The sequence below is a fragment of the Triplophysa rosa genome, linkage group LG16 (genome assembly GCF_024868665.1).
Source record: "Triplophysa rosa linkage group LG16, Trosa_1v2, whole genome shotgun sequence".
NCBI lineage: Eukaryota > Metazoa > Chordata > Actinopteri > Cypriniformes > Nemacheilidae > Triplophysa > Triplophysa rosa.
In genome coordinates, this window is record NC_079905.1 from 9,524,057 (window position 1) to 9,546,819 (window position 22,763).

The 22,763-nt window shown below is 40.8% G+C and overlaps 1 protein-coding gene across 4 annotated transcripts; it reads right to left on the bottom strand.

Annotated features, from left to right (window-relative positions):
• Positions 1 to 1,046: 1,046 nt before the first annotated feature.
• nfyc (nuclear transcription factor Y, gamma) lies at positions 1,047 to 22,476 on the bottom strand. Of its 4 annotated transcripts, none has more exons than XM_057354070.1 (10): positions 22,253 to 22,476; positions 13,751 to 13,857; positions 13,459 to 13,530; positions 11,469 to 11,582; positions 10,197 to 10,292; positions 8,971 to 9,147; positions 3,978 to 4,139; positions 3,705 to 3,812; positions 2,467 to 2,526; positions 1,047 to 2,303 (listed from the first exon to the last, which is right to left on the bottom strand). In XM_057354070.1, exons 2-10 carry the CDS (start codon positions 13,847 to 13,849, stop codon positions 2,184 to 2,186), a joined length of 1,008 nt encoding a protein of 335 aa, XP_057210053.1. In that variant the 5' UTR covers positions 13,850 to 13,857; positions 22,253 to 22,476; the 3' UTR covers positions 1,047 to 2,183. The 4 variants fall into 4 exon arrangements, with proteins under 4 accessions (XP_057210053.1, XP_057210054.1, XP_057210050.1 ...); XM_057354071.1 differs by having other exon boundaries at positions 1,047 to 2,306; positions 13,459 to 13,527; positions 22,253 to 22,467; XM_057354067.1 differs by having other exon boundaries at positions 1,047 to 2,306; positions 22,253 to 22,464.
• Between the last annotated feature and the right edge of the window lie 287 nt (positions 22,477 to 22,763).

The following is a 22,763-nucleotide window of genomic DNA, read 5'->3' on the forward strand; positions in this document are numbered from 1 at the left end:
TCATTATTTACTCACCCTTATGTCGTTCTAAACTCAAATAACGATGTTTCTTATGTGGTACACAGATCATCCTGGTCACTATTGCAGTGTTGACTCCCAAAATGAAAAAAAGTTAAGTATTGTGACAACAGTGACCAAACGAAATATTTGGGTCTTATGAAGACATTAGGTTAGCAAACTTTAAATGGCCTCGTGCACTTCCGGTGAACTCCGGCGTGCAGTGTAGGCTACTGATGTCACATGTTGAATTCAACCCGATCAGTTTGATCCGCCAAACAACTCGTATCGTTTTTGTGAACCGGATTCAGTGATTATTCTAAAAGATTTGATTCGACACAAATTGTCACATGGCGAGTAAATACTGACAAAATTGCGTGAACACGCTCGGCGTTATGCTCCCACTGAACGTGCCTTATCATGATGTACGTTAATACACCAGACAAGTCTAATTTTGTGCTTCTCAGATAAATAATAATACATTTAACCAACATTTGCAAAGTGCACGACAAGGATGGGCAAAACAAATATTTGGTTTGCAGCCGATGTTATGCTCGACATTATTTATATAATGTAGATCAGACATGAGACGAAAAGACCTGACATTAAACATATAATACAAATAATAATAAAGTTCCTACTGGATCTGATGTGATTGTATGCCCGCACATCCGACTGAATCCACTGTTTTCTGTTCTCTACTAATTACGTCTTCCTTTCAAGATTTAGGCCGGATAAGAAATACAGCCTGACCTTTGCACAGTCAGTGGCAAACTCGTGACTCCAGTTTTGTTCTTTAAACCAAAACCATTCAATACCGGACGGAAAAATTAAAGCTCGTTTTTGTGATTGCGATACGCTGGAACAAATGCAGAGACTCGCGCCAGCGGCGCCACTAAATGAAAAGTAAACTGCCCACAAGAGTTAATTTTATGACCGTTAAAAATGTCGCCATCGTGTGGTGAAAAAGAAGTATTGCTCAATATACAACAATAACAACGTGTATAATAACGCTCATATTTCATCAGTACCGTCACGTGGTTCTGGCGCAATTTAATACAAGGTCAATCTTTTGGGAATTTTTATTTTTTTCACAAACCAAGGTCTGTTTACAAAAAAGAACACAAAAATAAAATATGTACCTACGTATTGCATATCATGCTGGCAGTCATAACTACATGCAAAACATGACCAACAATAATAATATCAACAATGAAAAACAGAAAGGCAGTTTAAAAAAAAGTTACAACTGGTATTAAAAATGCATTTATATAAAAGGATTTTGTTCAATTAGGGTGTTGTTTTTACAAGTGGGTAACAGTGGAGAATTTCTATGGCTAGGGGCAGAAATGTTCTCTTTGAATCTGGTCCAAAAAGACACCCGAAGAAAAGCACATTGAATACCGGCACACATTCACACACGCTCACACACACTGGACCATTTTGCATGTAGAAAACCCAACAACAAGAAGCCCTTTAACAAATACAATGTTATCAAATTTCAAAACTATACAAGATACTACAACTTAACTAATACAATTACTAGCGAATTACAAACTACGGACATTTGTGTACAGGATGTGCAGATTATGGCTTTTTTTATCAAGTTTAGAAGTCTACACATCATGAGATGCCATGATCTGTCAAAATGGATGAGGGCTCAAAAACAAACAAAAAAAGGTTTATTTCTTCCACCAAAGACCACTGCAAATGCTTCACAGTTGAAAAGAGCTCTCCTACAGGTTTCACAAGTCTCACCGTATGACTACAACAGAAAAAATCCAGAAATCATAATCTACTCATATCCATAACTATGAAACAAGGACTTATTCTGTACACTACGAGGAAGAAAGTGGGTTCAAATACACTTTAGCCTTATTGCAGTAGACCTAAACAGAGTGAGATTTCTGCCATGACACATTGATTCTTCTATTACTCAGTACTGTAGTAAACAGACCAGAATAACAAAGCTAACAGCAATACGTGTAGTTTGGACGGTACCTAAATTAATTAAAAAAAAGTTTTAGACCAATTGATGAATCAAAGTCTGACTTGATGAAAATATGACAGAAGTGCAAAGACTGAAGTGTGATGAGTGGTAGATATGGTTGAGCTCCTCTTCACTGTGTATGGTGCTTAGTGGTGTCAAGAGCTCCGTGAGTGAGCTCTGAAGAGGGTCCACGGCCTCAGTCCGCGCTGACCTGTGCAGTGACCTGGCCGTCAGCTGTCTGGTTGGTGGACTGAATGAACATGGGCTGGGTCAGCTCCTGTCCCGCAGGCATCGTCACCTGCTGGATCTGATACAACTGCTGGAGGATGACAGAAAGAGAGGGACAACACGTTACTAACAGATATTTTTGGCTGATTTGAACGGTTGTTTGGTTGATTTAGTAACTGTGCAAGTAAGAAAACCATAACAGAAATGCAGGTGGGCTAAGACAGAGGTAAATGAAACCCTTGTGCCTTTACCTGCCCATCAGTGAACTGGTTGAACTGCTGTTGACCCTGTTGTACTTCTGTTTGTGTAATCTAAAAAAAAAGATTTTCATTAAATAAGAGATGTTTTGCTTAAAGCGAATAAGGATAAACGGTTAGCCAATGGTCTACACCTGTGATTCTCAAACTATGGTACGCGTACCACTAGCGGTACTTGAAGAGACCCCGGTGGTACGTGACACGACAGAAAACTCTATATAATCATTTACATTTCGTGTTTTAAATACAATGTCAAATGTTTAATACATGATTTGTTAAATACGGAATAAATCTCAGCCTATGTGCAATTTTAAAATAGTTGTATGAATTATTGTTTATTTATCATTGGTCGATGTAACTCAGACGCGTGACTGGCAGCTGAAACACAGAGCGGGAGCAGACAGGCGCTTGTGAGTCCCTCTCTCTCTTCCGACGAGCTGCGTGCAAATTAAGTTTCTTTTGTATTTCTGCACTTGAACCGCTGTTTAAAGCTGTTGTTATTGCTGTAAAGTGCAAATTCCACACGCGTCTGCATCTACTCGAGGTTAAATCAATGAAGCGCGCGTTGCGATGTATTTTTGACACGTCGCTTTGACAAGAGCTGCTGCAGTAAAGTGTAAGTCTCCGTTTGTTATATACAGCTGTTCTCTTGATGTTTAAGTATACGTATATTTAGAATCAGAATCAGAATCAGAAGAGCTTTATTGCCAAGTGTGCTTGCACACACAAGGAATTTTCTTTGGTGTTGGAAGCTTCTAGTACAGACATTTAACACAATGACAATACAATATAATACGATTTACAGTCTAAGTCTATTAGATTTATTTATCTAATGTGTTAAATATTCTTTCCACATTGTTTGTCTTTAAAAGTCATTTACAGAGCCCTGTTTACTGTGCACAACAGAAAAGTGTTTTGTGTCTACTATTATTGCCGACTAATTTTAAAATATGAAAAAAACATGTTCTTTATTTTGAAAACAGCTGGTAAATAAAAAAGTGTTTTTATTATTAATAATACATTAGAATCAGAGGACGAGGTATAAAGACAAAGATTCACAGCTCTACTATTAATTTTAATGTTTATTCATATGATTTTCTATGGCGGACATTAGGTGGTACTTGGAAAAACTCATTTTATTAAAGGTGGTACTTGATCTGTACCTTTTCAGGGGAAAAACATCAGCCTACATGATGAAGATTTGTGTTTATTTGAAAGCTTTGCATCCTTACCTGCTGAGCGTTTGTTGCAAGCGTCTGTATTTGTCCTTGAACAACCTGTGTTCCTGAGACTGGCTGAGCTAAGCGAATGTACTGCAGCTGGCCAGTGTTTAGCTGCACCTACAATGCACCACAAGGGGGCGATGATGAGCACACGTTAGTATTTCTGTCCTCATTTTTAAGTATGGTTGTCCTTTAGTATCACCAGATTCCCCAAATCTAAATTAAATCCCTTATTATAAGCTGATGAAATAATAAACGGAGCAAACAATGAAACGTTCTTACTGGAATCTGCTGAATCTCTCCCGTGTTGGTGATGATCTGTTGCATGACCTGCATCGTCTGTCCAGCTGACTGTGCAGTCTGCGCTTGAGCCTGTCCCTGCGCAGCGGCCTGCACAATCTGCACCTGCTGGCCCTCGCCCACCTGCATGGTCACTGGAGCACTCTGAAATAGAAACATCAAAGACATGAGGGTGGAACCATCAGCTTCACGCTTCTATCAGGGTTTTTATCTTTTGCTTCGTCCTTTCAAGTTCAGAAAGTAAGCTGGATTCAAGATGCCAACAGCCATCACGTCTAACGCTGTGCCATGGCCTGGGAATGACTCCAAAGGAAAGTGAAACTGAAGAAGCGTACAGGAAAGAAGAGAGATGAGGGACTGTGACCTCGGGCCTGTGGCTTTGAGCAGAGAGCTGACTGCGGAGGTGCGACAGATGATCTCTCCTCTTTAGGAACTGACATCCGATAGCAGGAACAATTTATTAAGCAGGACAGAGATGTGCAATGATCTCATGTAGCACCAGGTGGGTGGTTATGAACAGCAAAATTACTCTCCGCTTCTTTTTTTGACCTCACCCTTTCATGACTTTTGCTGCGTTCCAAACACCTTGGATTTAGATATTTCCCACCTCAACCTGTAAATCATTTCTAGGATGACGTTGTTTTAATATTAATACTTTTAATGCTACTAAATCTTTTTAATATTACTAAATCCAGATGTTATTTCCGGGTTTGAGATGGGAAATATCCTAAATCCAAGGTGTCTGGAATGCAGCATTTATAGCACCTTAAAATAACAGATTTCAAGCACCAACACTAGACCAAACGCACGTGATGACGTCACAATAATGCTCTTAGTGCATGACGTCATCAGCGCCACAGTCTCTTAAAGTCCTGTGGGAAACACTGAAGCATTATAGGGTTACATTTTCAGTTTTAAATATTACATTTATAATAGATATATAACAGATTTTAGCCAAAGAACTAAAACCTTAGAATGATGAAATTACACATATATAAATATAAGAATTATGCAGATGAACAACTTTTTTAAAGGGGTCATATGACACGCTAAAATGAATATTATCATTTGTTTTAGATGTAATGCAATGTGTCTACACGATTTGAGGTTCAAAATCGCTGTATTTTCCACCCACCGTGCATGTTTGTATCTCCTCTTTGCCCGAGCAGATTTTTTACAAAGCTCATCGCTCTGTAAAGCGAGGTGTGCTATGATTGGCCAGTTAACCAGTGTGTAGTCATTGGTCGAATACTACAAGCTTGTGACGGAAATGTAACGCCTCTTACCATATTTGGAACATCAGGTTCCAAAGCAATTGTACTGACAGGTACACCCACCTTACTTGCATACAGGGTTCGAGTTGAGGGGGCTGGGGCGGTCCCGGCCCCTCATAAGCCTTAAGGGACCTCTCACAAGGTATAAAATAGTGAAAATATTTTGCTCTCCCCAAAAGTGCGTTCCTTTGCAACACTTTCGCATTCCCCAGAGATTATTTTGCTCTCCCTACTGCAAATATGAGCACCGACTTTCACCAGAAGGCATCTGCTTTTGCCCAAAGGAATGACATTCGTTTTTCTTATCCTGCATGTTCATATGGATTATTTTCATATACTTGATCTACATTATCAGGAGATGAATCACGTTTAAAACGCTCATACGCTTCTGCAGGAGGTGACGCGTCCTCTCCCTCAGTGGCTCCAATGATTTTTATTAATATTCCAAAAAAAGGGAACAGCACCGCATTACAATAATATAAAGAACAAGAATCAAAGGACAAGAAACACATTTTGAAAAACTTGTTATTCTTATTGCTATAAATAAGTTTAAGAGATTTTACAATGAGTGAAATCTCAGCAAGAAAGACATCAAACCTAGGCAAAATCTTATTAAATACATCTAGGCTGTCGGAGCCAATAGCCTAGTAGGCAGTGCTCCGACATGTGGAGCTGTTGCGCATCGGGCGACCTGGGTTCGATTCCCATCTCATGGTCCTATCCCGAACCCACCCACTTCGCTTCCTCTCTAACAATAGCTGTACAATTAAAGGCTACAATGCAAAATAAAAAAATTACAGCAAGATCAATAGCATGGTCACTGCAAAAAAATGTGTCTTTTAATCTCTCCCTCATGTGGATCTCTTTTAATGGATTATCAACATGTTAAAGACATTTATGCGTGTAATGTGGTCAAATTACTAAAATGATCCAAACTATCATGTGATTGATGCTTGTACTGGCAGCTCCTGTCACGGATGTGGTGGACAGAACCCAAATGCAGGCAGCAGTTCAGGGGTTAACAGAGGATTTTTATTAAACAAGAAACACAAAACAAAGATCCACGGTGGGGTATAACAAGACAGGCAGGGTAAAGACAGGACATAGACTAACTATCACTAAACTGAAAATAAACAACACTAGACATAAACTAGACTGAACACTTACTAACTGACTGGGGTCTTCACAGGAACACAGCAGTACACAGGAGAATTCACACAGCAAACACGGGCTACATCAAATACAATGCACGAGCACAAGACAATAGACACGAGGGGTTTTTAAAGGGAGACAAACAAAGGAAGATAACGAGGGGCAGGTGAGGAACATAAGACACCGCAGGGAAGCAATACGGGAAACGAGAGGGGCGGAGCCAATGACGAGACGAGAAAGCACATGGAGTGTCAATGGTAAACACCCCATGACTTTCTCACACTAAACATAAGGGATCTGTCACGATCCTGCCACAAGACTAGAAAATCATGAACAAGAAGGCAGGACCATGACAGCTCCGTCTGTTTTTTTTTTTTTGAAGACTGGTTAGGGGACCCCCCAAGAGCCTTGACACAATTCGAACACTGCTTGCGTATACATTTGGGCGGTCTTAGTCAAATCATACCACCAACTGACGTAGATTTGTGGGGGTGTGGTTACACGAGGCGTTTCAGGCACGTCTGGGTGAGCATTCTCTTTTAGATAGAATGCATCTTTTGTTCCGACACTTTCATTTTTGCAATTTTACGTGTCTAATACATGCATGGGCAACTTATAACACACCAAAGGCACAGAAAAACATGTATTCGCGCCATATGACCCCTTTAAAGAAATTTGGGGCTACAAAATTCATTTCACTTGAGAATCAAAACTATAAATTGCTGTTTATATATATAATAGCAATATGGAATAAACACTGAGAAACGTCAGAAGGTCCTTTTAAAATCTCACTCTCAGTGACCACAAGACAGAATCAATAAAGTCTGCGGTCAAAGCAATGTGATAACTGCCCCATTGTTCAAAATGATGTGGGCTATTTGAATACACCACAGCATCAAACCCCAAAAGTTTTATTTTAAATAAATACCTGCACCCATGAAGAGCCACAAACAATGACTGGCCTTCATGCACTTATATTAGTGATGTATTACAATACATTCCGCTTGGGTGTGTTTCCATTTGTAATGTATAGCAAACCCAAAATAGCACATGCCCACAAGGGGAATTTTTCACTATTGTTTGTATTGCTTTATGGTGTTATTCAAATGTCATAAAGAGCCTGTGAAAAGCTTTGCGCCTTAAACAAGGACTTCAGGGGGTTTGGTGTGTTTACCGTGATGGGGGTCGCTTGTGATTGAGCGACCTGCACCTGCTGCAGCTGCTGCATGGTGGTTCCCTGCAACACCTGAGGAAGAGGAAATGTTGCGAGAGAGAGAGAGGCAGAGAAAGAGTGAGAGAACTTAAACACAAGCAAGCACATGCAAAGCGCATACTTCAACTTTACACAAGACGCAAAAAAAGTGCATTGCAATGCATTAAAAAGCAATGAAAGAGTAAATAAATAAAAGAGAGTGATGTGTTCAGGTAATATGAAGGGACTTAAAGGAAAAGTCAAAATGTGTAGAGGAAATATTGTAAAACATAATGCTCAATTTCTTCACAAAGAGCCCCAAATATTGCAATGTTTTTTGTTTGGAGAGGGAATTTTAATAAATTGTTAATTTATTCAAGGCATCCAAACATTTTCAGTTAAAGAGAAAAATTCTGAACACTTAAAAAAATGTAATAAAAAGTTTCACTATACAACATTTAGTTTGTATCTGATTCATTGTTAACAGGCCTGAACAGAAGCAAAGCTGAAACAGCAGAGATAAAGCCGTGTTTCGGCAGATGAGTAGAGCCATGCTGTGAAATGTTAATGTCGGAGCTGATGGAAGTGGTGCATTCTGGGTAATTGACTTCACAGCTGCGCCAAGCAATGAACAGGTAATGAAGTGCAGCTAAACACTCTCTGTCCTCAGGTATGAAGATAAAACACCCATTAAAGATCTATTTGACTTGAAGGGTAAGCAGAGAGAGCATGAAGGACTACGTAACTGCGCGTTGTTCAAGCTGTTCTGCATGTTTATATATAAATATTAAAACAATAAAATTCATATATATTATATATATATTTGTCCCGGGTGCTTTTTTAAAGTGACTGCAGCAGATCGTTGCCCACATCTGACAGTTCAGCACTGATCCTCAGCGAGAGAATGAGGTCCACCACAGATAATAAAAAAAGGAAAAAGAGGAAGACCAGCCTCAGACTGGACAAGGAAGAGAGGAGACAAAACATCATGCACAAAACAGACACAAACTGAAGCCACAGACAGGTGAAGAGAAAGCGAATTAAAGAGGAAAGAGAGGAGAGGGCCGTAGGGTTCACACAGGACTGATATCACACGAGAGCGACTCGACTCTCTGCGTTCACCCGATAGCAATGTGTGAATGACACCATCTGAGCTTTCAACCTTCACCAATCATGTTTCAAATGATTCTGTAATGGGCTGACCAAAATAAGCAGGGCTCAAGTGTGTCGTGTGAGAGCAGGTACGATAAAGTTTCAACCAAACTGTAGTATAATACACACAAGGGTGATTCCAAGGGCAAACTTTAAGATGGTGGTTGTCCTATGCTCTGAATAGTTTTTCGGTGTGTGGGATTACCTGGCCTTGCTGGGGCTGAGCGATGATAATCTGGCCTGGTTGTAGCGTGGTGGCGGTGTTAGCGGCCACATGCTGGCCCTGCTGCTGACCCTGGACCTGAACAGCGCTGGGCTGTTGTGCCAAAGTGAAGTAATACTGGACCGGCTCGGTCGGGGCAACCGACTGGCGTACTTCCTCCTACACACAAAGACGATTTTCAATCAACATACACCTTTTGCATAACGGCATACTTACGAATATAAAAGTGAATTCGTAATCCCAGAAATTTACGCACTAACAAACACAAAGCCTATCTTTTGGTTACATCTCCATGAATTATTTTAGATCTGTAACACTAGAAGCAGGATAAATAACTTATAGGCAAAGCAAGACCCAGTAATGCAATCTTCTAGCAGAAACAAAAACGAGACCGTCTGTAGACCGCATGCCCACACTCAACCGCAACGTAATGGCATGCAATCATCTGTGCTATTCTAACACGCAAATAACAGTAATACCTAAACCTCTGCTATAAGTGCATTTTTAATATTTCACCTCAAAGCATTCAGATGATACATCTGTGACAAAGAGAGTAAACACCCCTCTCCCAGCTCGTTGATGTCACAGCTGAGAGTGTAGGATGTTTACACACCTGATCACACATACCGTAAAGCCTTTGGGTCAGATAAAGACATGAGTTTAGCCGAGCCAGGGTAGCGTAGAAATTTGGTCTGTAACACCTGTACATATTTATTTTATAAAATGAACTACTTAAAGGTCCAGTGTGTAATCTTTTGGAGGATCTATTGACAGAAATGCAATATAATATAATATATGTGTAAGCTCTATTATTGCATAATAGAGCTTACACAATGAAGCGTTATGTTTTTATTACCTACGCAACCTAGCCGCTAGAATTCACTGACTGGACCTTTAAATGTTTTTTTATGAAATTTCTAGATTTTTTTTATGGATTGTTGTAAATAGAATTGTGAATAACTACAATGCTTGTTGCGCAGTGATATGATGACGTTCAGGGGAAGCCGAGTGCTGCAAACATCCGACTGAAAGCCTTCACTGACCCTACACCCAGCTTCCAGTCAAGGATGTTTACAGCGCCCCCATGCTACCAGAATCAACACTGCACTCATCTCCTCTTCATACACACAATGTTAAAACACTGAAATGCTGGTCAGTTTTGACAGCATGAAGCTCCTGTCTCAATAAACATATTCTCTTTTCCAAACCTGTCGCTTCGGAGGCTTGAGGTCATCCCGTGGGACAATATCGATGAGGAAGTCGAACTGGTCAAACTTAGTGATGGCCATGGCGATGTCATTTCTCTGGAAACAGAATGAAAACCAAATCAAGCTCAACTGTAACAAATGATCAATCCATAATATGATAAAAACTTTGCATCTTTTAAATAATATACAATAGTGCAGTACTATCAAAAAATGAACAATAATGCTTAACAGGACACAATATGTTTTCTTATTTTCTTTATTTATACGTGTTTAATAAACAGAGAGAACCATCACACCCCACAGCACTTCTAGTGGTATTTTCCACGGGATATTGGCTGCAAAGACCACCCATTGTCACCCCCGAGATCCACAGCTATTTTTAGCACCGTGATTAATATCTGGTGGTGAAGGGTCACATCCATGCAGTTGTTCCATTGACGACTGTTGTCGTGGCGACAACGGCTGGCATGATGCCTTCACAATGGAACTGAGGGCCAGCTGCACGCTCGCAGGCTGAGCCGTAATACAATCTACATATTGAAGACGTGGTCCACCAGTCATTACGGCTTTGTACGGTGACAAAAACATGATGTCACTAAGGCTGTGCTAACATGGGTTGCTACTGACCTTAGATAAGACGACAATATTTAGCTTATTATGTTGTTTAAAGAAACCGCTTTGTTGTAATTTCACTCTAATGATTTGTATATACAGTGTGTATGTGTGCGTGTCTTTGAGGGAACACTGTAAGAGTATCATTCAGGGTTCAGGACAGTGTTTTTGACAGCCCAGGGAGGCTGTAAGTAAGTGGGTCATGAGAGATGTACTTTTAGACTCAGCTCTACATGCTAGAGCCCCTGGGGGGGGCTTATGTGGGGGGCTCTTACCATAAACAGACAAGCCGTGTCATGGCTTCAGAACACATGTTAAAACCAGGAGAAACAATAGTTTTGGTGTAATGTTTTGGACCCATTAGCGTGTAGCACGTGTTTTTTTCTTACTTGCCATTTATATCAACTTAGCAAGTTAATGTTAACAGATTTTTAAAATACGGCATCAGGTATCGAATCACATAATACGAAATGACAGGGGAAGAATCTGGGTGAGACTCTGAAATGACCGTAAAGTCCGATTCGAACTTGGGTCGTCCCCACACAACCCACCAAACAACATTTCTACCTGTCATAGTTCCATTTCAATACAAGAGATGTGTTTATCTGAGCTTGGATACAGCAAGCGGTCAAAGGGGAACACAGATGGACGTGTACTGACCTGCAGTGTACGACGCTTGTTGTCTTCGGTATGGATCCAGGCTCTAAGAGTGAGCTCTGTGATGAAGATCTGTGCTGCTTTGGCAAATAACACTGGTGCCTCAGCACTGATCATCTGTGGAGGGTTAACAAAATCAATCATATGGAGTAAATGAACAAATGACAACAGCCAATCACAAAGAAAACCCTATTCACATCTACAAGTCTTAAAGAAGCAATGTGGAGATTTTAGCGGCATCTGGTGGTGAGGCTGCGAATGGCAACCAACGGCTCAAGCCACCCCTCCCTTTCAACGCACTATGGTGGATGACACAGGTCAAAGATGTCGTTGTGTTTTCACTTCTTTGCCACAGGAGATAAGGTATATATGCGATCTGTAAAGCAGTTTGTCCGTTTAGGGTAACTGTGGAAACAATATGGAGAATTCCATGCAAGGGGACCTGCGGTGTGTGTAGATAGAAATAGCTCATTCTATGGTAATACAAACATAACGCTTCATTATGAAAGGTCTTAATACACCTTTGAATAGCTATGTGTATTATATTTCATTTCTGTCAATAGATCCTCCAAAAAAAAAATGACATACTGGACCTTTAAACCAAACTATTTTATCAATACTTTCAAGTATCAAATAAAACAAATGTGTATTTACAAATCAATATATCATGCCTTATTCACACTGGATTGATTTTGTCACAGTGCATTCTGGGACTGCCTTCATGTTAAGGATTTATGCAATATTAAATAACCTGTCCATTAAGGACATTTGTAACATCCTTCATGGCATGGTCATGTCCTGATCGAGGGTCCTGCCCATGTCTCTGCTCTTGAGCTCTTAATTGCATTGACTTTTCTCACAATAAGCTGCAGGTTATTTTAAGCGTCTGGGCACCACCCTGACCCGATGCCTTCTTCCCACGCGGTGTGCTCTGAGGATCATGATATCTTTGTACTTTGCAACTGAAAACAAAGGAAGAAAGATGTCTGCTTGTATAAAGGTTAATCCAGCTAATTTAAGGATTAATAGAACTAGCGAGGGTTAAACTGTCTAGCAAATAAACAACACTGCGTGCATCGGTCATTGTGTGCTGATACTGCTCGTCTTGGCTCTGTTGAATTGACCCATAACTCTTTATTTAAACTTGACGGTTTGGTAATATGCATGTTCTTAAAAGTTTTCAAAAATGCTTTTGGCAGAAACATGTAAATATTGGCAGTGCATGTAGCAGAGCTTCATTTTAGAAAGGTTTTTCTTTTCTTAGAAAATCAGGTTTTTTCACAGAAAGTGGCCAGATGACTCTCAGCTGGATCGAGTAATTTCTCTATTCATGTGCTCCAAACATTTTAAATTACTGTTTTTGTTAAGGTTCAAATTAGGGCAGCTGAAGCCACTGAAAACATTAACTTCTAGAGAAGCCCCAAAAAATTATTCTGCATTGGTTTAAAAATGTGAATTTTGTTATTTTGAAGCCTCAACAAGCAGCAACAAAAACCAACTCATAAGAAGACCCTATCATTAATGCCAGACTGGGAGATGTTTTTGTAGTGAACTGATCATATTTTAATGAATTAAATGTGTCTGTTGGAAATACAATGTTACAATTAAATAAAAGAAAGCTGGTAACCGAACAGCGCAGGGACCTATTCACTTCTATTGTATGGACACAAAACCATGCAAGTGAACTGGTGCCAGTTAACAACATTTTGAAAATATCTTCTTTTGTGTTCTGCGGAAGGAAGAAAGTCATACAGGTTTGAAATGACAACAGGGTGAGTAAATAACGACAGAATTTTCATTTTTGAGTGAACTATGACTTTAACTCCAAGTACAAGCATCGAAAAGTAATGTTTGCAATGCATCAGCAAGCACCACTAATGATCTACACAATTTGCCCCAGCAAATAAACACTTGGCTGTTGCTCTCTCAAGAATCAAACACAGGAAGTGTGTTGCCATCAGTGATTGTGTTGATTCAGCTCGCCGCCTCTTACCTTCACATCCTCATCCAGTTTCATAATTTTCTTGATGCGAGCAAGAGGAAGCTCTTGCACTCGGAAATCCTTCTGAAACAGAGCGGGACTGTATTAGAGAACTCACAGTAACATTAATGACTCCTAGTAACAGAGAAAGCAAACTAAATAGGTGACTGCATTGTTCCAATTATGACTTAGTCTGTTTGTTTTGGAGAGGCCGCGTCTAGACTGTGTCTGAGTGCCAATGAGAACAACTGAGAGCACTTGTCAATGTGTGCATCTAGATGAAAAAAGTAAGAATAACCCGTACCACAGTAAGATTCTTGATCTCTTCCATGACCCTGGGCCAAAAGGACTGTAGACTCTGCTGGGCATCGCTACCCCCGGCTCCAAAAGAGTCTGCGGACATCTCCAGATCTGGAAAGAGAGTTTAGCTAGAGTTGAGTTCACTCGATTCATTTTGCATAACAGTCTGTACGTCACCGCAGTAATTGTCCGTGGGCCAATCAATCAAACTGGCCATGTGTAAACCAAGCCTGGGATCCATATGTTAAAAACCTGGAGAACAAAGCACGCACAAACTCCAAACCCTCTGTACCATTGACCTGAATACTGGACTAGGGCTGTCACGATTATTAAATAATCGTCTCATCGCGATTGTTTGACCTCATCGCGATGATTTCGGATCATCGCAATTATCGCACATCTCTATAGAAGACACTAGGGGGAGCTGTAGTGCATCTGCATATTGCATATTTTAGTGTATATATTGTTACTAAAGCATGGTAACACTTGTAAAATGTACCACCACAACACAATCACTTAAAAAAAAAATTAAAACATATACCATAAAAATAACCTGCAGTACAATTTAATATTATTTAAGCAAATCTCAGTGTGAAAACCAGTCTACCAAAATCTCATTAACACACAAGTAAAATTTTACTGTAGTTTTGCAAGTGAGAAAAAAACAGACTAGAAGCTTTTCTATGACTGATAGTATTTTAATGGTGGCTTCAATTCATACCTCTTCAATTTACTTCATTTACAAGTATTTGGTGGTTGTATTATTGACAGGTAAAAACCTAAACCTTAAATATATGATGACCCAATTTTTTCCGATGTATTTCCAAGAAAAAAACATAGTCTTGTATTCAGAACAATATGGTCTTTTCAATCGCTGAATCAAAAATGAATGAGAATTAAATGTCAAAGCTCAAAAACAGACAATTAATCGTCATAATCGCCAAAGCCCTAAAACAGACAATTAATCGCCATAATCGCAATGATTTATTAGACAATTAATCGTCAATCTAATTTCATAATCGTGACAGCCCTATACTGGACTGCACATCTGTTTTGCACGAAAGTGCCATCACAAGTGCAATGCACACTCCAAACAGAAGGTAATGCGCACTGAAAACGCGGAAGGCCGTGAGTGTCAGCGCATGGACTCTACGATCGAATCTGGCGGGTTACTATGGCATGTGAGGAATTCTGCTGTGTATTGCAGCCAGCCTGCCTCAGCTTGTGTTGTCGTAGACGCTACATAGCACATCTCTCTCTCCCTTTGGAAGAAAACACAGGGCCAAAAATATCAGGGTGGGGTGCCAGAGGCAGGAGAGAGACAGTAAAAAGTACTTGTGCATTTCAGCCATAATCCAATAACAAGACAAAGTGCCAAAGGCTTAATGGAGGCGGTGCAGTCGGACTGCTGAGCACACTCACTATGTGGGTCAAACGGAGGAGCGACACGGCAAAACATGCGAGATTACTGGAGGAGACATGCAGAGGAGAGGGTAAAAGGAGATGAGTTTTATACTTCTTTTAGGAGCATTATAAAGGTTCTGTTTCCCCCACATCCCCATTATAGTACAATTCAAGTGTATTTACTTGCCTCCACAACAACAATCGATAGCATTAAAGCAAGCACAATACAAGTCCCGTGATTGTAGATGAGCTCGTGTCAGGATTGATCGAGGCCGTCGAGTCGTCGACTGTCAAATTCATTACGCATGTGTGCGGACAAAGCCGTGTAGGGGAACTAAAATAAGAAAAACACTTGAGGTCATCTTTCTCTGTGCTGCTGAGAGGTGATGGCATCAGGTGTTGATCTTGTGACAATCTGCCGTGGTACATCTGTGAGCATGGATGTGCCAGGGCTGGCCTGATAAGAAACGATCATTTAACGTCTCAAGCAAGACCATTAAGAAAAGTAGCTGGCTAATTACCAGGCGATAACACCAGCAATTACTGTCACGGACCTGGAAAATCGTGAGGCGAATAAGATAACACTCCATTGAAGGAGACATAAATAGGTTAAATCGAGGCTCGCTTAGACCAGCTGCTTCGGAGTAGGAGCTATTTTTGACTCTTTTAAACAGATCGAGATGCAAACCTGTGACGGGGGGAGCTCAGCATTGTGGGTAGCCGGTTCCTTTGAGGTCAGCTGAATGGTTCGTATTACATCAATGCAAAATAAGCAAATAAAGCACTATTGATGATTTAGGGGGTTCTTAACTGCACCTACAAAAATGATCACATGACAGTAAGCATTAACCGTTAACTTTCGGTTGGAAACAAAAAGCGAAGCTCGGTGCACGTGCGACTCCGTTCACACCAGTCCCGATCGTCCTTCAGTAAGTCAATAGCGGTGTTGGATTTCTCCTGATCTGTTCGGGTTGCCTCAAAAGCAACGACCGTTGGTGCTCTCGGAAAGTCAATGCCGCTAGCAGAGGCTGAATCAGCAAGAACATGCCAGCACTGCCAGGCTCTGCTTTCGCCGTGCAGAAGGACTGCAGTACCTCGGCAGAGGACACTCGGGGTGATCGAAGACAGGCGGTTTACAAAGACCTGAGAAATCATCAATTGCCGTCTTCACAACACGGGCAAGTTAGCCGAATCATCCAGAGGAGTTGAGGGAAACTGAGGGAAAGTGTGGCCTGGAGGAAGACAAGAGACTTCTACAGTGACGCAAACAGAACAACTTTATTATTCAGACTGGCAAGACAATTCCCTTTTATATTATTGTTTGGTCTGTGTGGTTTGTTAAATGGATCCTGAGCGGCTTTTTGTACTTGAAGATAAAAAGCGACATCAATTGCTTCCTCATGCTGGAAAAATTTAAATCAGTTATGCTGACAAGTAAATACCTGGGTTTGAGATTGTTACCTACCCTCACCCTACAGTCTCTCTGTGTCTTGAATGGTACTTGGTTGACTTGAGATCTACACTTATATTAAGACACTTAGGTTCACCTTTAAAATGATCATTTTCGAAGAGCGTCGTTAAAATGTCAGTACTAAAAAAAGCTACAAAACAACAAGACAAAATTTAAAGGTACAGTTCACCCAAAAATGAGAATTCTGTCACCATTTACTCACCCTCAAGTTGTTCCAAATCTGTATAAATATCTTTGTTCTTTTGAACACAGAGAAAGATATTTGGAAGAACGTTAGCAATTTTCAGTTTTCAGTGGGACATCATTCACTACCATAGTAGAAAAAATAGTGTATATTTTTTGTTCTGTTGAACACAAAATGAGATATTTTGAAGAATTTAGAAAAACAGTTCTGGGGGACCTTTGACTACCATTTCTCCAAATTTTTCCTACAATGGTAGTGATCGATGTCCCAGAACAAAAAAATGCTAACATTCTTTCAAATATCTTTCTTGGTGTTCACCAGAAAAAAACAATTTGTACAGATTTGGAACAACTTGAAGGTGAGTAAATGATGACAGAATTTTCATTTTTGGGTAAACTATCCCTTTAAAGACTACATAAGCTTTGATATTTTTCTTTATGCAATGGAGACACTGTTATAACTAAACTCCTCTCTCAAAATCCAGTCATACAACTCCGTTTTCTTTACATTCCTCATCTCCAGCTTTTCTCCCCTTACGGATTAGAAAAACAGAGTGCATACCAAATTATGAATGCATATGGGGGTTATTCAATCTTATCTGATGTTGTGTGTCGCTGTGAAAAACATACATTGGGGAACAGGTGAAGAAAATAAAGAAGAGAGAAAAAAATGCAAGAATACATTGATAGCTTTACAAACCAACTTTTCAAATAAAAACAAAATTTATCATATTTTAATACCCAAGTCTACGTCAATTCATATTAATTCAAACAATTTAAAAACACCTACCTTACTAATGCAAAGAAAAACCTATTTTGCATGATCTGTGTGTCTTCCAGAAAGGTCACCTTTAGCACATCTGTCAAGCTACATTCTGAACTTATTAACAACCCAAACATCCACACAGTAAAGACAGCCAGCAAAAACAGAAAGCCCGCTGCGTATACTAGTTAATCATCGACTGGAACCCAACAAAATCCAGCCATGCACCCAGCAATAAATTACAAATTAACCTACAAATAATGTGCTTGTTTTGCATTTTAAAATGGGGAACGGACAATACTGCACACTGCCATGTTGATCCGTGTCTAATCTCGCGATCAATCATTTCAAAGTTGCCCTTGGTCCGGCCCTACGTCAACTCCAGGAAACTGCCCCTGAACTCTCAAGGTCATTCAGCAGCAGGCGGAGAGAAAAACAGCGAAGCGGGTGAGGGTTTAGGGATATACTAAACCACAAAAAATTCCAAGAAAACAAGAGAGAGGGAAAAACAGGACTGGTTTGTCTACTTTTCACTGCAGCGACTTGGTGACCCTACGCTAATCCCTCCAGTGACTGGAACGATGCTGTCCCTAGAGAATCTAATAGTGAACAGTCACACTCTTATTTGAGGGATGCACTGTCCTCACGGTCTCGCACTTTCCCCGTTGACGGATCAAATGCAGGAGGCACTCTCACATTCCTTTGACCTTCATCTGGCGACGGGCCCGTTAGCAACGGCAAGGTGCGATGACGTGCCGTTGCTAGCTTGAGAAACCTGGTAGCGTTGCAACTGTCAACTTTTTAGGTGCTGCAATGACATTTCAAAATGTGTTCTTGAAATGCGGAGCCCGCGAGACTCTGGGTAAGAATAGCTAGCGTGCAAAAACTGTTAGCCAGGACCAGGTGTGACATTTTACCCTTGAACGTGTTTGTTTTCATTGACTGTTTATGGTTAACTGTGCCAACTGCGCAGCAAGGAGCTAAAATGCTATTCAAATCTTAGGCAAACAACAAATCACAGTGAGATGCAGCAGCGAAGGCTTTAACGGAGTTATTTTTAGTTCCCTTTCCACAAAACCAAACCACCTTAATACTGTCACCAATGGAAACTTTCTAATAGAGGGGAAAAAAAGAGGCGTTAAGATGACAAGATTCCCATGGAGATGGCGGTCTGTTGAGCAGCAAAATGTACTTGAAGAATCAGGTTGAAAACTCCAATTTATACAAGCTAAAGTTTGTCACGCAGACCTACACCCATTACTGTCCTCTGCTCTGCTTCACTGTAAGAAAATGGTAAACAAGCTGTGAAACCAGGCCTTGAAGGTGAACCAGGACTAGCAGTCCTATGCAGCCAGGGCCATCACTATCTCTCTCTCCAAGCATCCTTCATCCTACACAACTGACACTGTAACAAAGATACATTGGACTTTTAAGAGGTCCAAAGTCAAAACAAGTTTGACATTTATTGAGGTGATATTTACAGCTTGGGCAAAATAGAGGTCAAACAAAAAGGTGCGTGTAGTTCAACGAGAGAAAGTTAAAATGAAGTACACTATGATTGACAATGTTTACTTAATGTCAAACGCTCAACACGGGTTCAAAAAGGAGGCAGGGACTGAGATTCAATCTAAAACGAACAAGGGAGAAAACTAGCAAACACAAAGAAACACACTCAGATTTCAAGCAAGGGAAAAGTAGAGGACGAAAAGAGGAGGAGAAAAGCGCATCGGAGGACAGAGGAAGCATCCCATTACTGCAGCGCGCGCGCGCGAGAGAGAGCTTTACAGTATGATTAGTCGCAAGTCACACTTACCCCGTGCCCTTCATGCTGCACTGTGGACGATGCAGAAGAAGCGGAGTACATATCGAAACTCTCCCGTGTCAGATACACAGAGAAAGTGTATTTAGTCCACCGGCTCTGTCCCAGGAGGAAACAAAAGGCTGTGCGGGACAGGCGATCCGCTGCTGTGTTCAAAGCCCCGAGCCGAGGGGAGAGCGATCACCTACCGCCCCTCTTTTCGACCCCTCCCCCCTTCACTAGCCCATCTTGTTCGGCCACCCCCTCCCCCCTTCCTGAACACACAATCCCTCCCATTCCTTCCCTGTCCGAGTCCCCTGTAGCCGCACGGAGCCTAGAGTTGGCCTCTGCCTGGCAACCCTAGTGTTTGTCTTTCAGCTGACCCCTGCCTCAGAGAAAGTGACCGGAAAACAGACGGGAAAGTGAGGAAGAGATGGAGAAAAGGAGGCAAAAGGAAAAGCAGAAACGAGAGACGTGAGAAAGAGTGAGAGAGCAATGCAGAGGAGTAGAACAAGTCGGGACAAAAATCTCCGGACTGCTTTCCCTTTAACATTCGACTATAATCAATCTAGCTTGCTAAACGATACTCTCGACCCGCCCGTCCCTGACGCCCCGCCTCCTTACGGGATTCCTCCAATGGGAACGAGCCGGTCTTTGCCGCTATAGGCTGTGTCATTCCCCCGTTCTTACCCTCCTGCAGTCCGCCCCCTTTCACAGACGCTCAACTTCCTGTTTTAAGTTACCTTGAGCAGCAGGATAGGGGTCAGGGTATGAAAAGAACGAGAGAGAAAAAAATAGCCAGACAAAAGAGGAAAAAGTTACACAAAAGACGCAAAGAGAGTAAACGACGGTCTCGGTGTGCAGGACTTGGATGTCGGTGCCCTGCCGATCGTTTCCTCTACGGTTGCTAGACGGCGCTTGACTGAACAACTGACTTCTCAAACAACTGTCCCTTGCTTATTTACAATGTCAAACGAAATGTCTCTAACGCCCGCCCCTTGGAGAGGCGGAGTGGTCAGTTGTGCGGTGATGCAAATAAGCTCACGATCTGTGATTGGATGAGATCAGTCTCAAAGAGGATGCCGCATGCTGTAGCCGCATGATTTAAAGTGGAAAGTCACACAGGTCAGATGTGCAATCTCATTTGAGTGCAGAGACGTGTACATTACAGCAATAATCAGTTAAAAATTAGAAAACTGCTCTAAATTAGTAAAACGAATAGTTAAATATGTTAAATCAAATAGTTTAACCTCGAATTAACGTTTGAAGGCTAGCACAAACACAACATCATGTGACTGCAATTATGCATTTCATTATTAGTAGTATGCAATTATGACTCCTTGTTTACTAACTTTTCTGTTTTGGTTACCTGTACAAAAATGAATCCTACAAGACAAACGTGAAGATGTTTAACACATTTCTACACAAACACCTGAGCCATTTTACATCACAGATATGCAGAACAGAAATGTAAGTGACAGGTGCATACAGGAAATAAGACAGAACTCGATGCTCAAGCAAACCAAAGATGAGACATTATTATTTAGGGTCTAGATAACAAGGATTTTGAGAACATCAAAAATCAGGATTAAACTCCACAGTGTAATCATGAAATCGAACACAGCATCACATTCTGCAGCATAATTCTTCCCATATTATATTTATCAAAGTTATTTAGAAGGCAGGTAAATTATTTAAAGCTACGGTACTTAAACACAGGAACAGCCGTCGTAAATGCCTTGGGTTTCTTATAAAATCAAGGTCAATAATCAATGATTCTGCTTCTGCTGCTAACCTTGAGTCTCCAGTGTTATGGCTGATGAATCATAGGTAACGTAAATATGCCACGAAATGATCCCAATTTAACTTGCCCCCATTACCTTAAATCAATTTATAGCACATGCTGGTTAAATTCAATTCGATGATAATCAGAATTGTGGTATTTCAGTCTTTATTCGTCATGGAGAAGGGGAGAACTCACAAACGATAAGCCTGGTTATTACTGCATTGAAAAGTATGAAACCAACAGCACGTTACGCAAAATAAAATGCAATACATTAAACATCCTTAAAACGTCTTAAACACCAGCTGATTCATAGTATACATGACATTTCTACCACTGTTACCAAAGTAGAATTCATGAATGAGGTCAAGAAGGCATTTGATGTCTAACCGAGAGACATGCTAACAGATAACACAAACACGCTGTGTGTGAAACTTTGTTGGGAATAATCCAGAAGTGACCAATATAATTTTTTATTTCGATTTCCCTTCCAAATATCTGCAACCAGTAATATGATGTAGACGGATAAGGACATTAAAAAAGAGAACCGCGTAAATGCAAGAGACAGCGCACGCTACGTTAGCAGGCCGCATTGACTGTGATCCCCAAGAAATTAGAAACGAGTAAATAATGATCGTTTTAGAAGGCAGGCTTTAGAGCAAAGCCTTCTTAAATATTTGTACAGCGGTGTAAAGACAGTCTAACCAATAAAGACTACGTTTGGATCTATCCTTCAGACCAATCAAACCTCGGACTAGATTCCACCAATCAAGGTTTCTAAGGGTTCTGGTGGTTAAGAAACTGCCACCATTTGGGCTCAAAATGAACCAACAAACCAATAGAAAATATTCACACTAGCGAGCCAAAATGGCGACTAATGTCCAACAGTTTCCTGACCGCCTCCATTCCCTTCCACTAGCCACCAATAAGCGCTTCAGAGAGCGAGGAGGGAAATGGCGCCTATGTTCATCCTCCAAAACAATCGTCCATTGGATGAAAACTTTTATTGGACCACGAGCTCTAAAAGACCTCCGCTGGATCAAAACTTAGCGATAGATAACAAGCGAGCCACAGCACGGCAACGTAGTTAATTATTATACTTACTTTATGTGACGAAATCGTAGTGTAGTCCGGTTCGATGTATTATTTAATTTATTTCAGGCCGTTACAGGAACCAAGATGGCCGACGACTTGACAACCCTTTTTTCTAACCGGAAGAAGTGTTACGTCGACTGTGACGTTCTCGTAGATTAGCGCCGTAGAAGACATATAGGCGTATAGACATAATCCAATGTAGGCTTTTAAAATCCGTTTACGCAGAATAAATCAGACAGTTGGACATCTATTTATAATTTGTTATAGTTAAAACTGCTTTGGCTCCTGTGTATTTTATTGTTGACCATTTTTTTATATTATCTCTTGAATTCTGAAAATAGCAAAGGCACTTTGCTTGTGCACGTTTACAGTAACGTTACCTTGGTTATGGTTTAGTGTTTCTCATCCGGGGGTAAGCAGACCCCTAGTGGTCCGTGGCGTAGTTGCAGGGGGTCTGAACCCTTTAAAAATGTTTTGTTATTATCTTGCATTGATTCAGGGTTTGAAATTAACACCTACC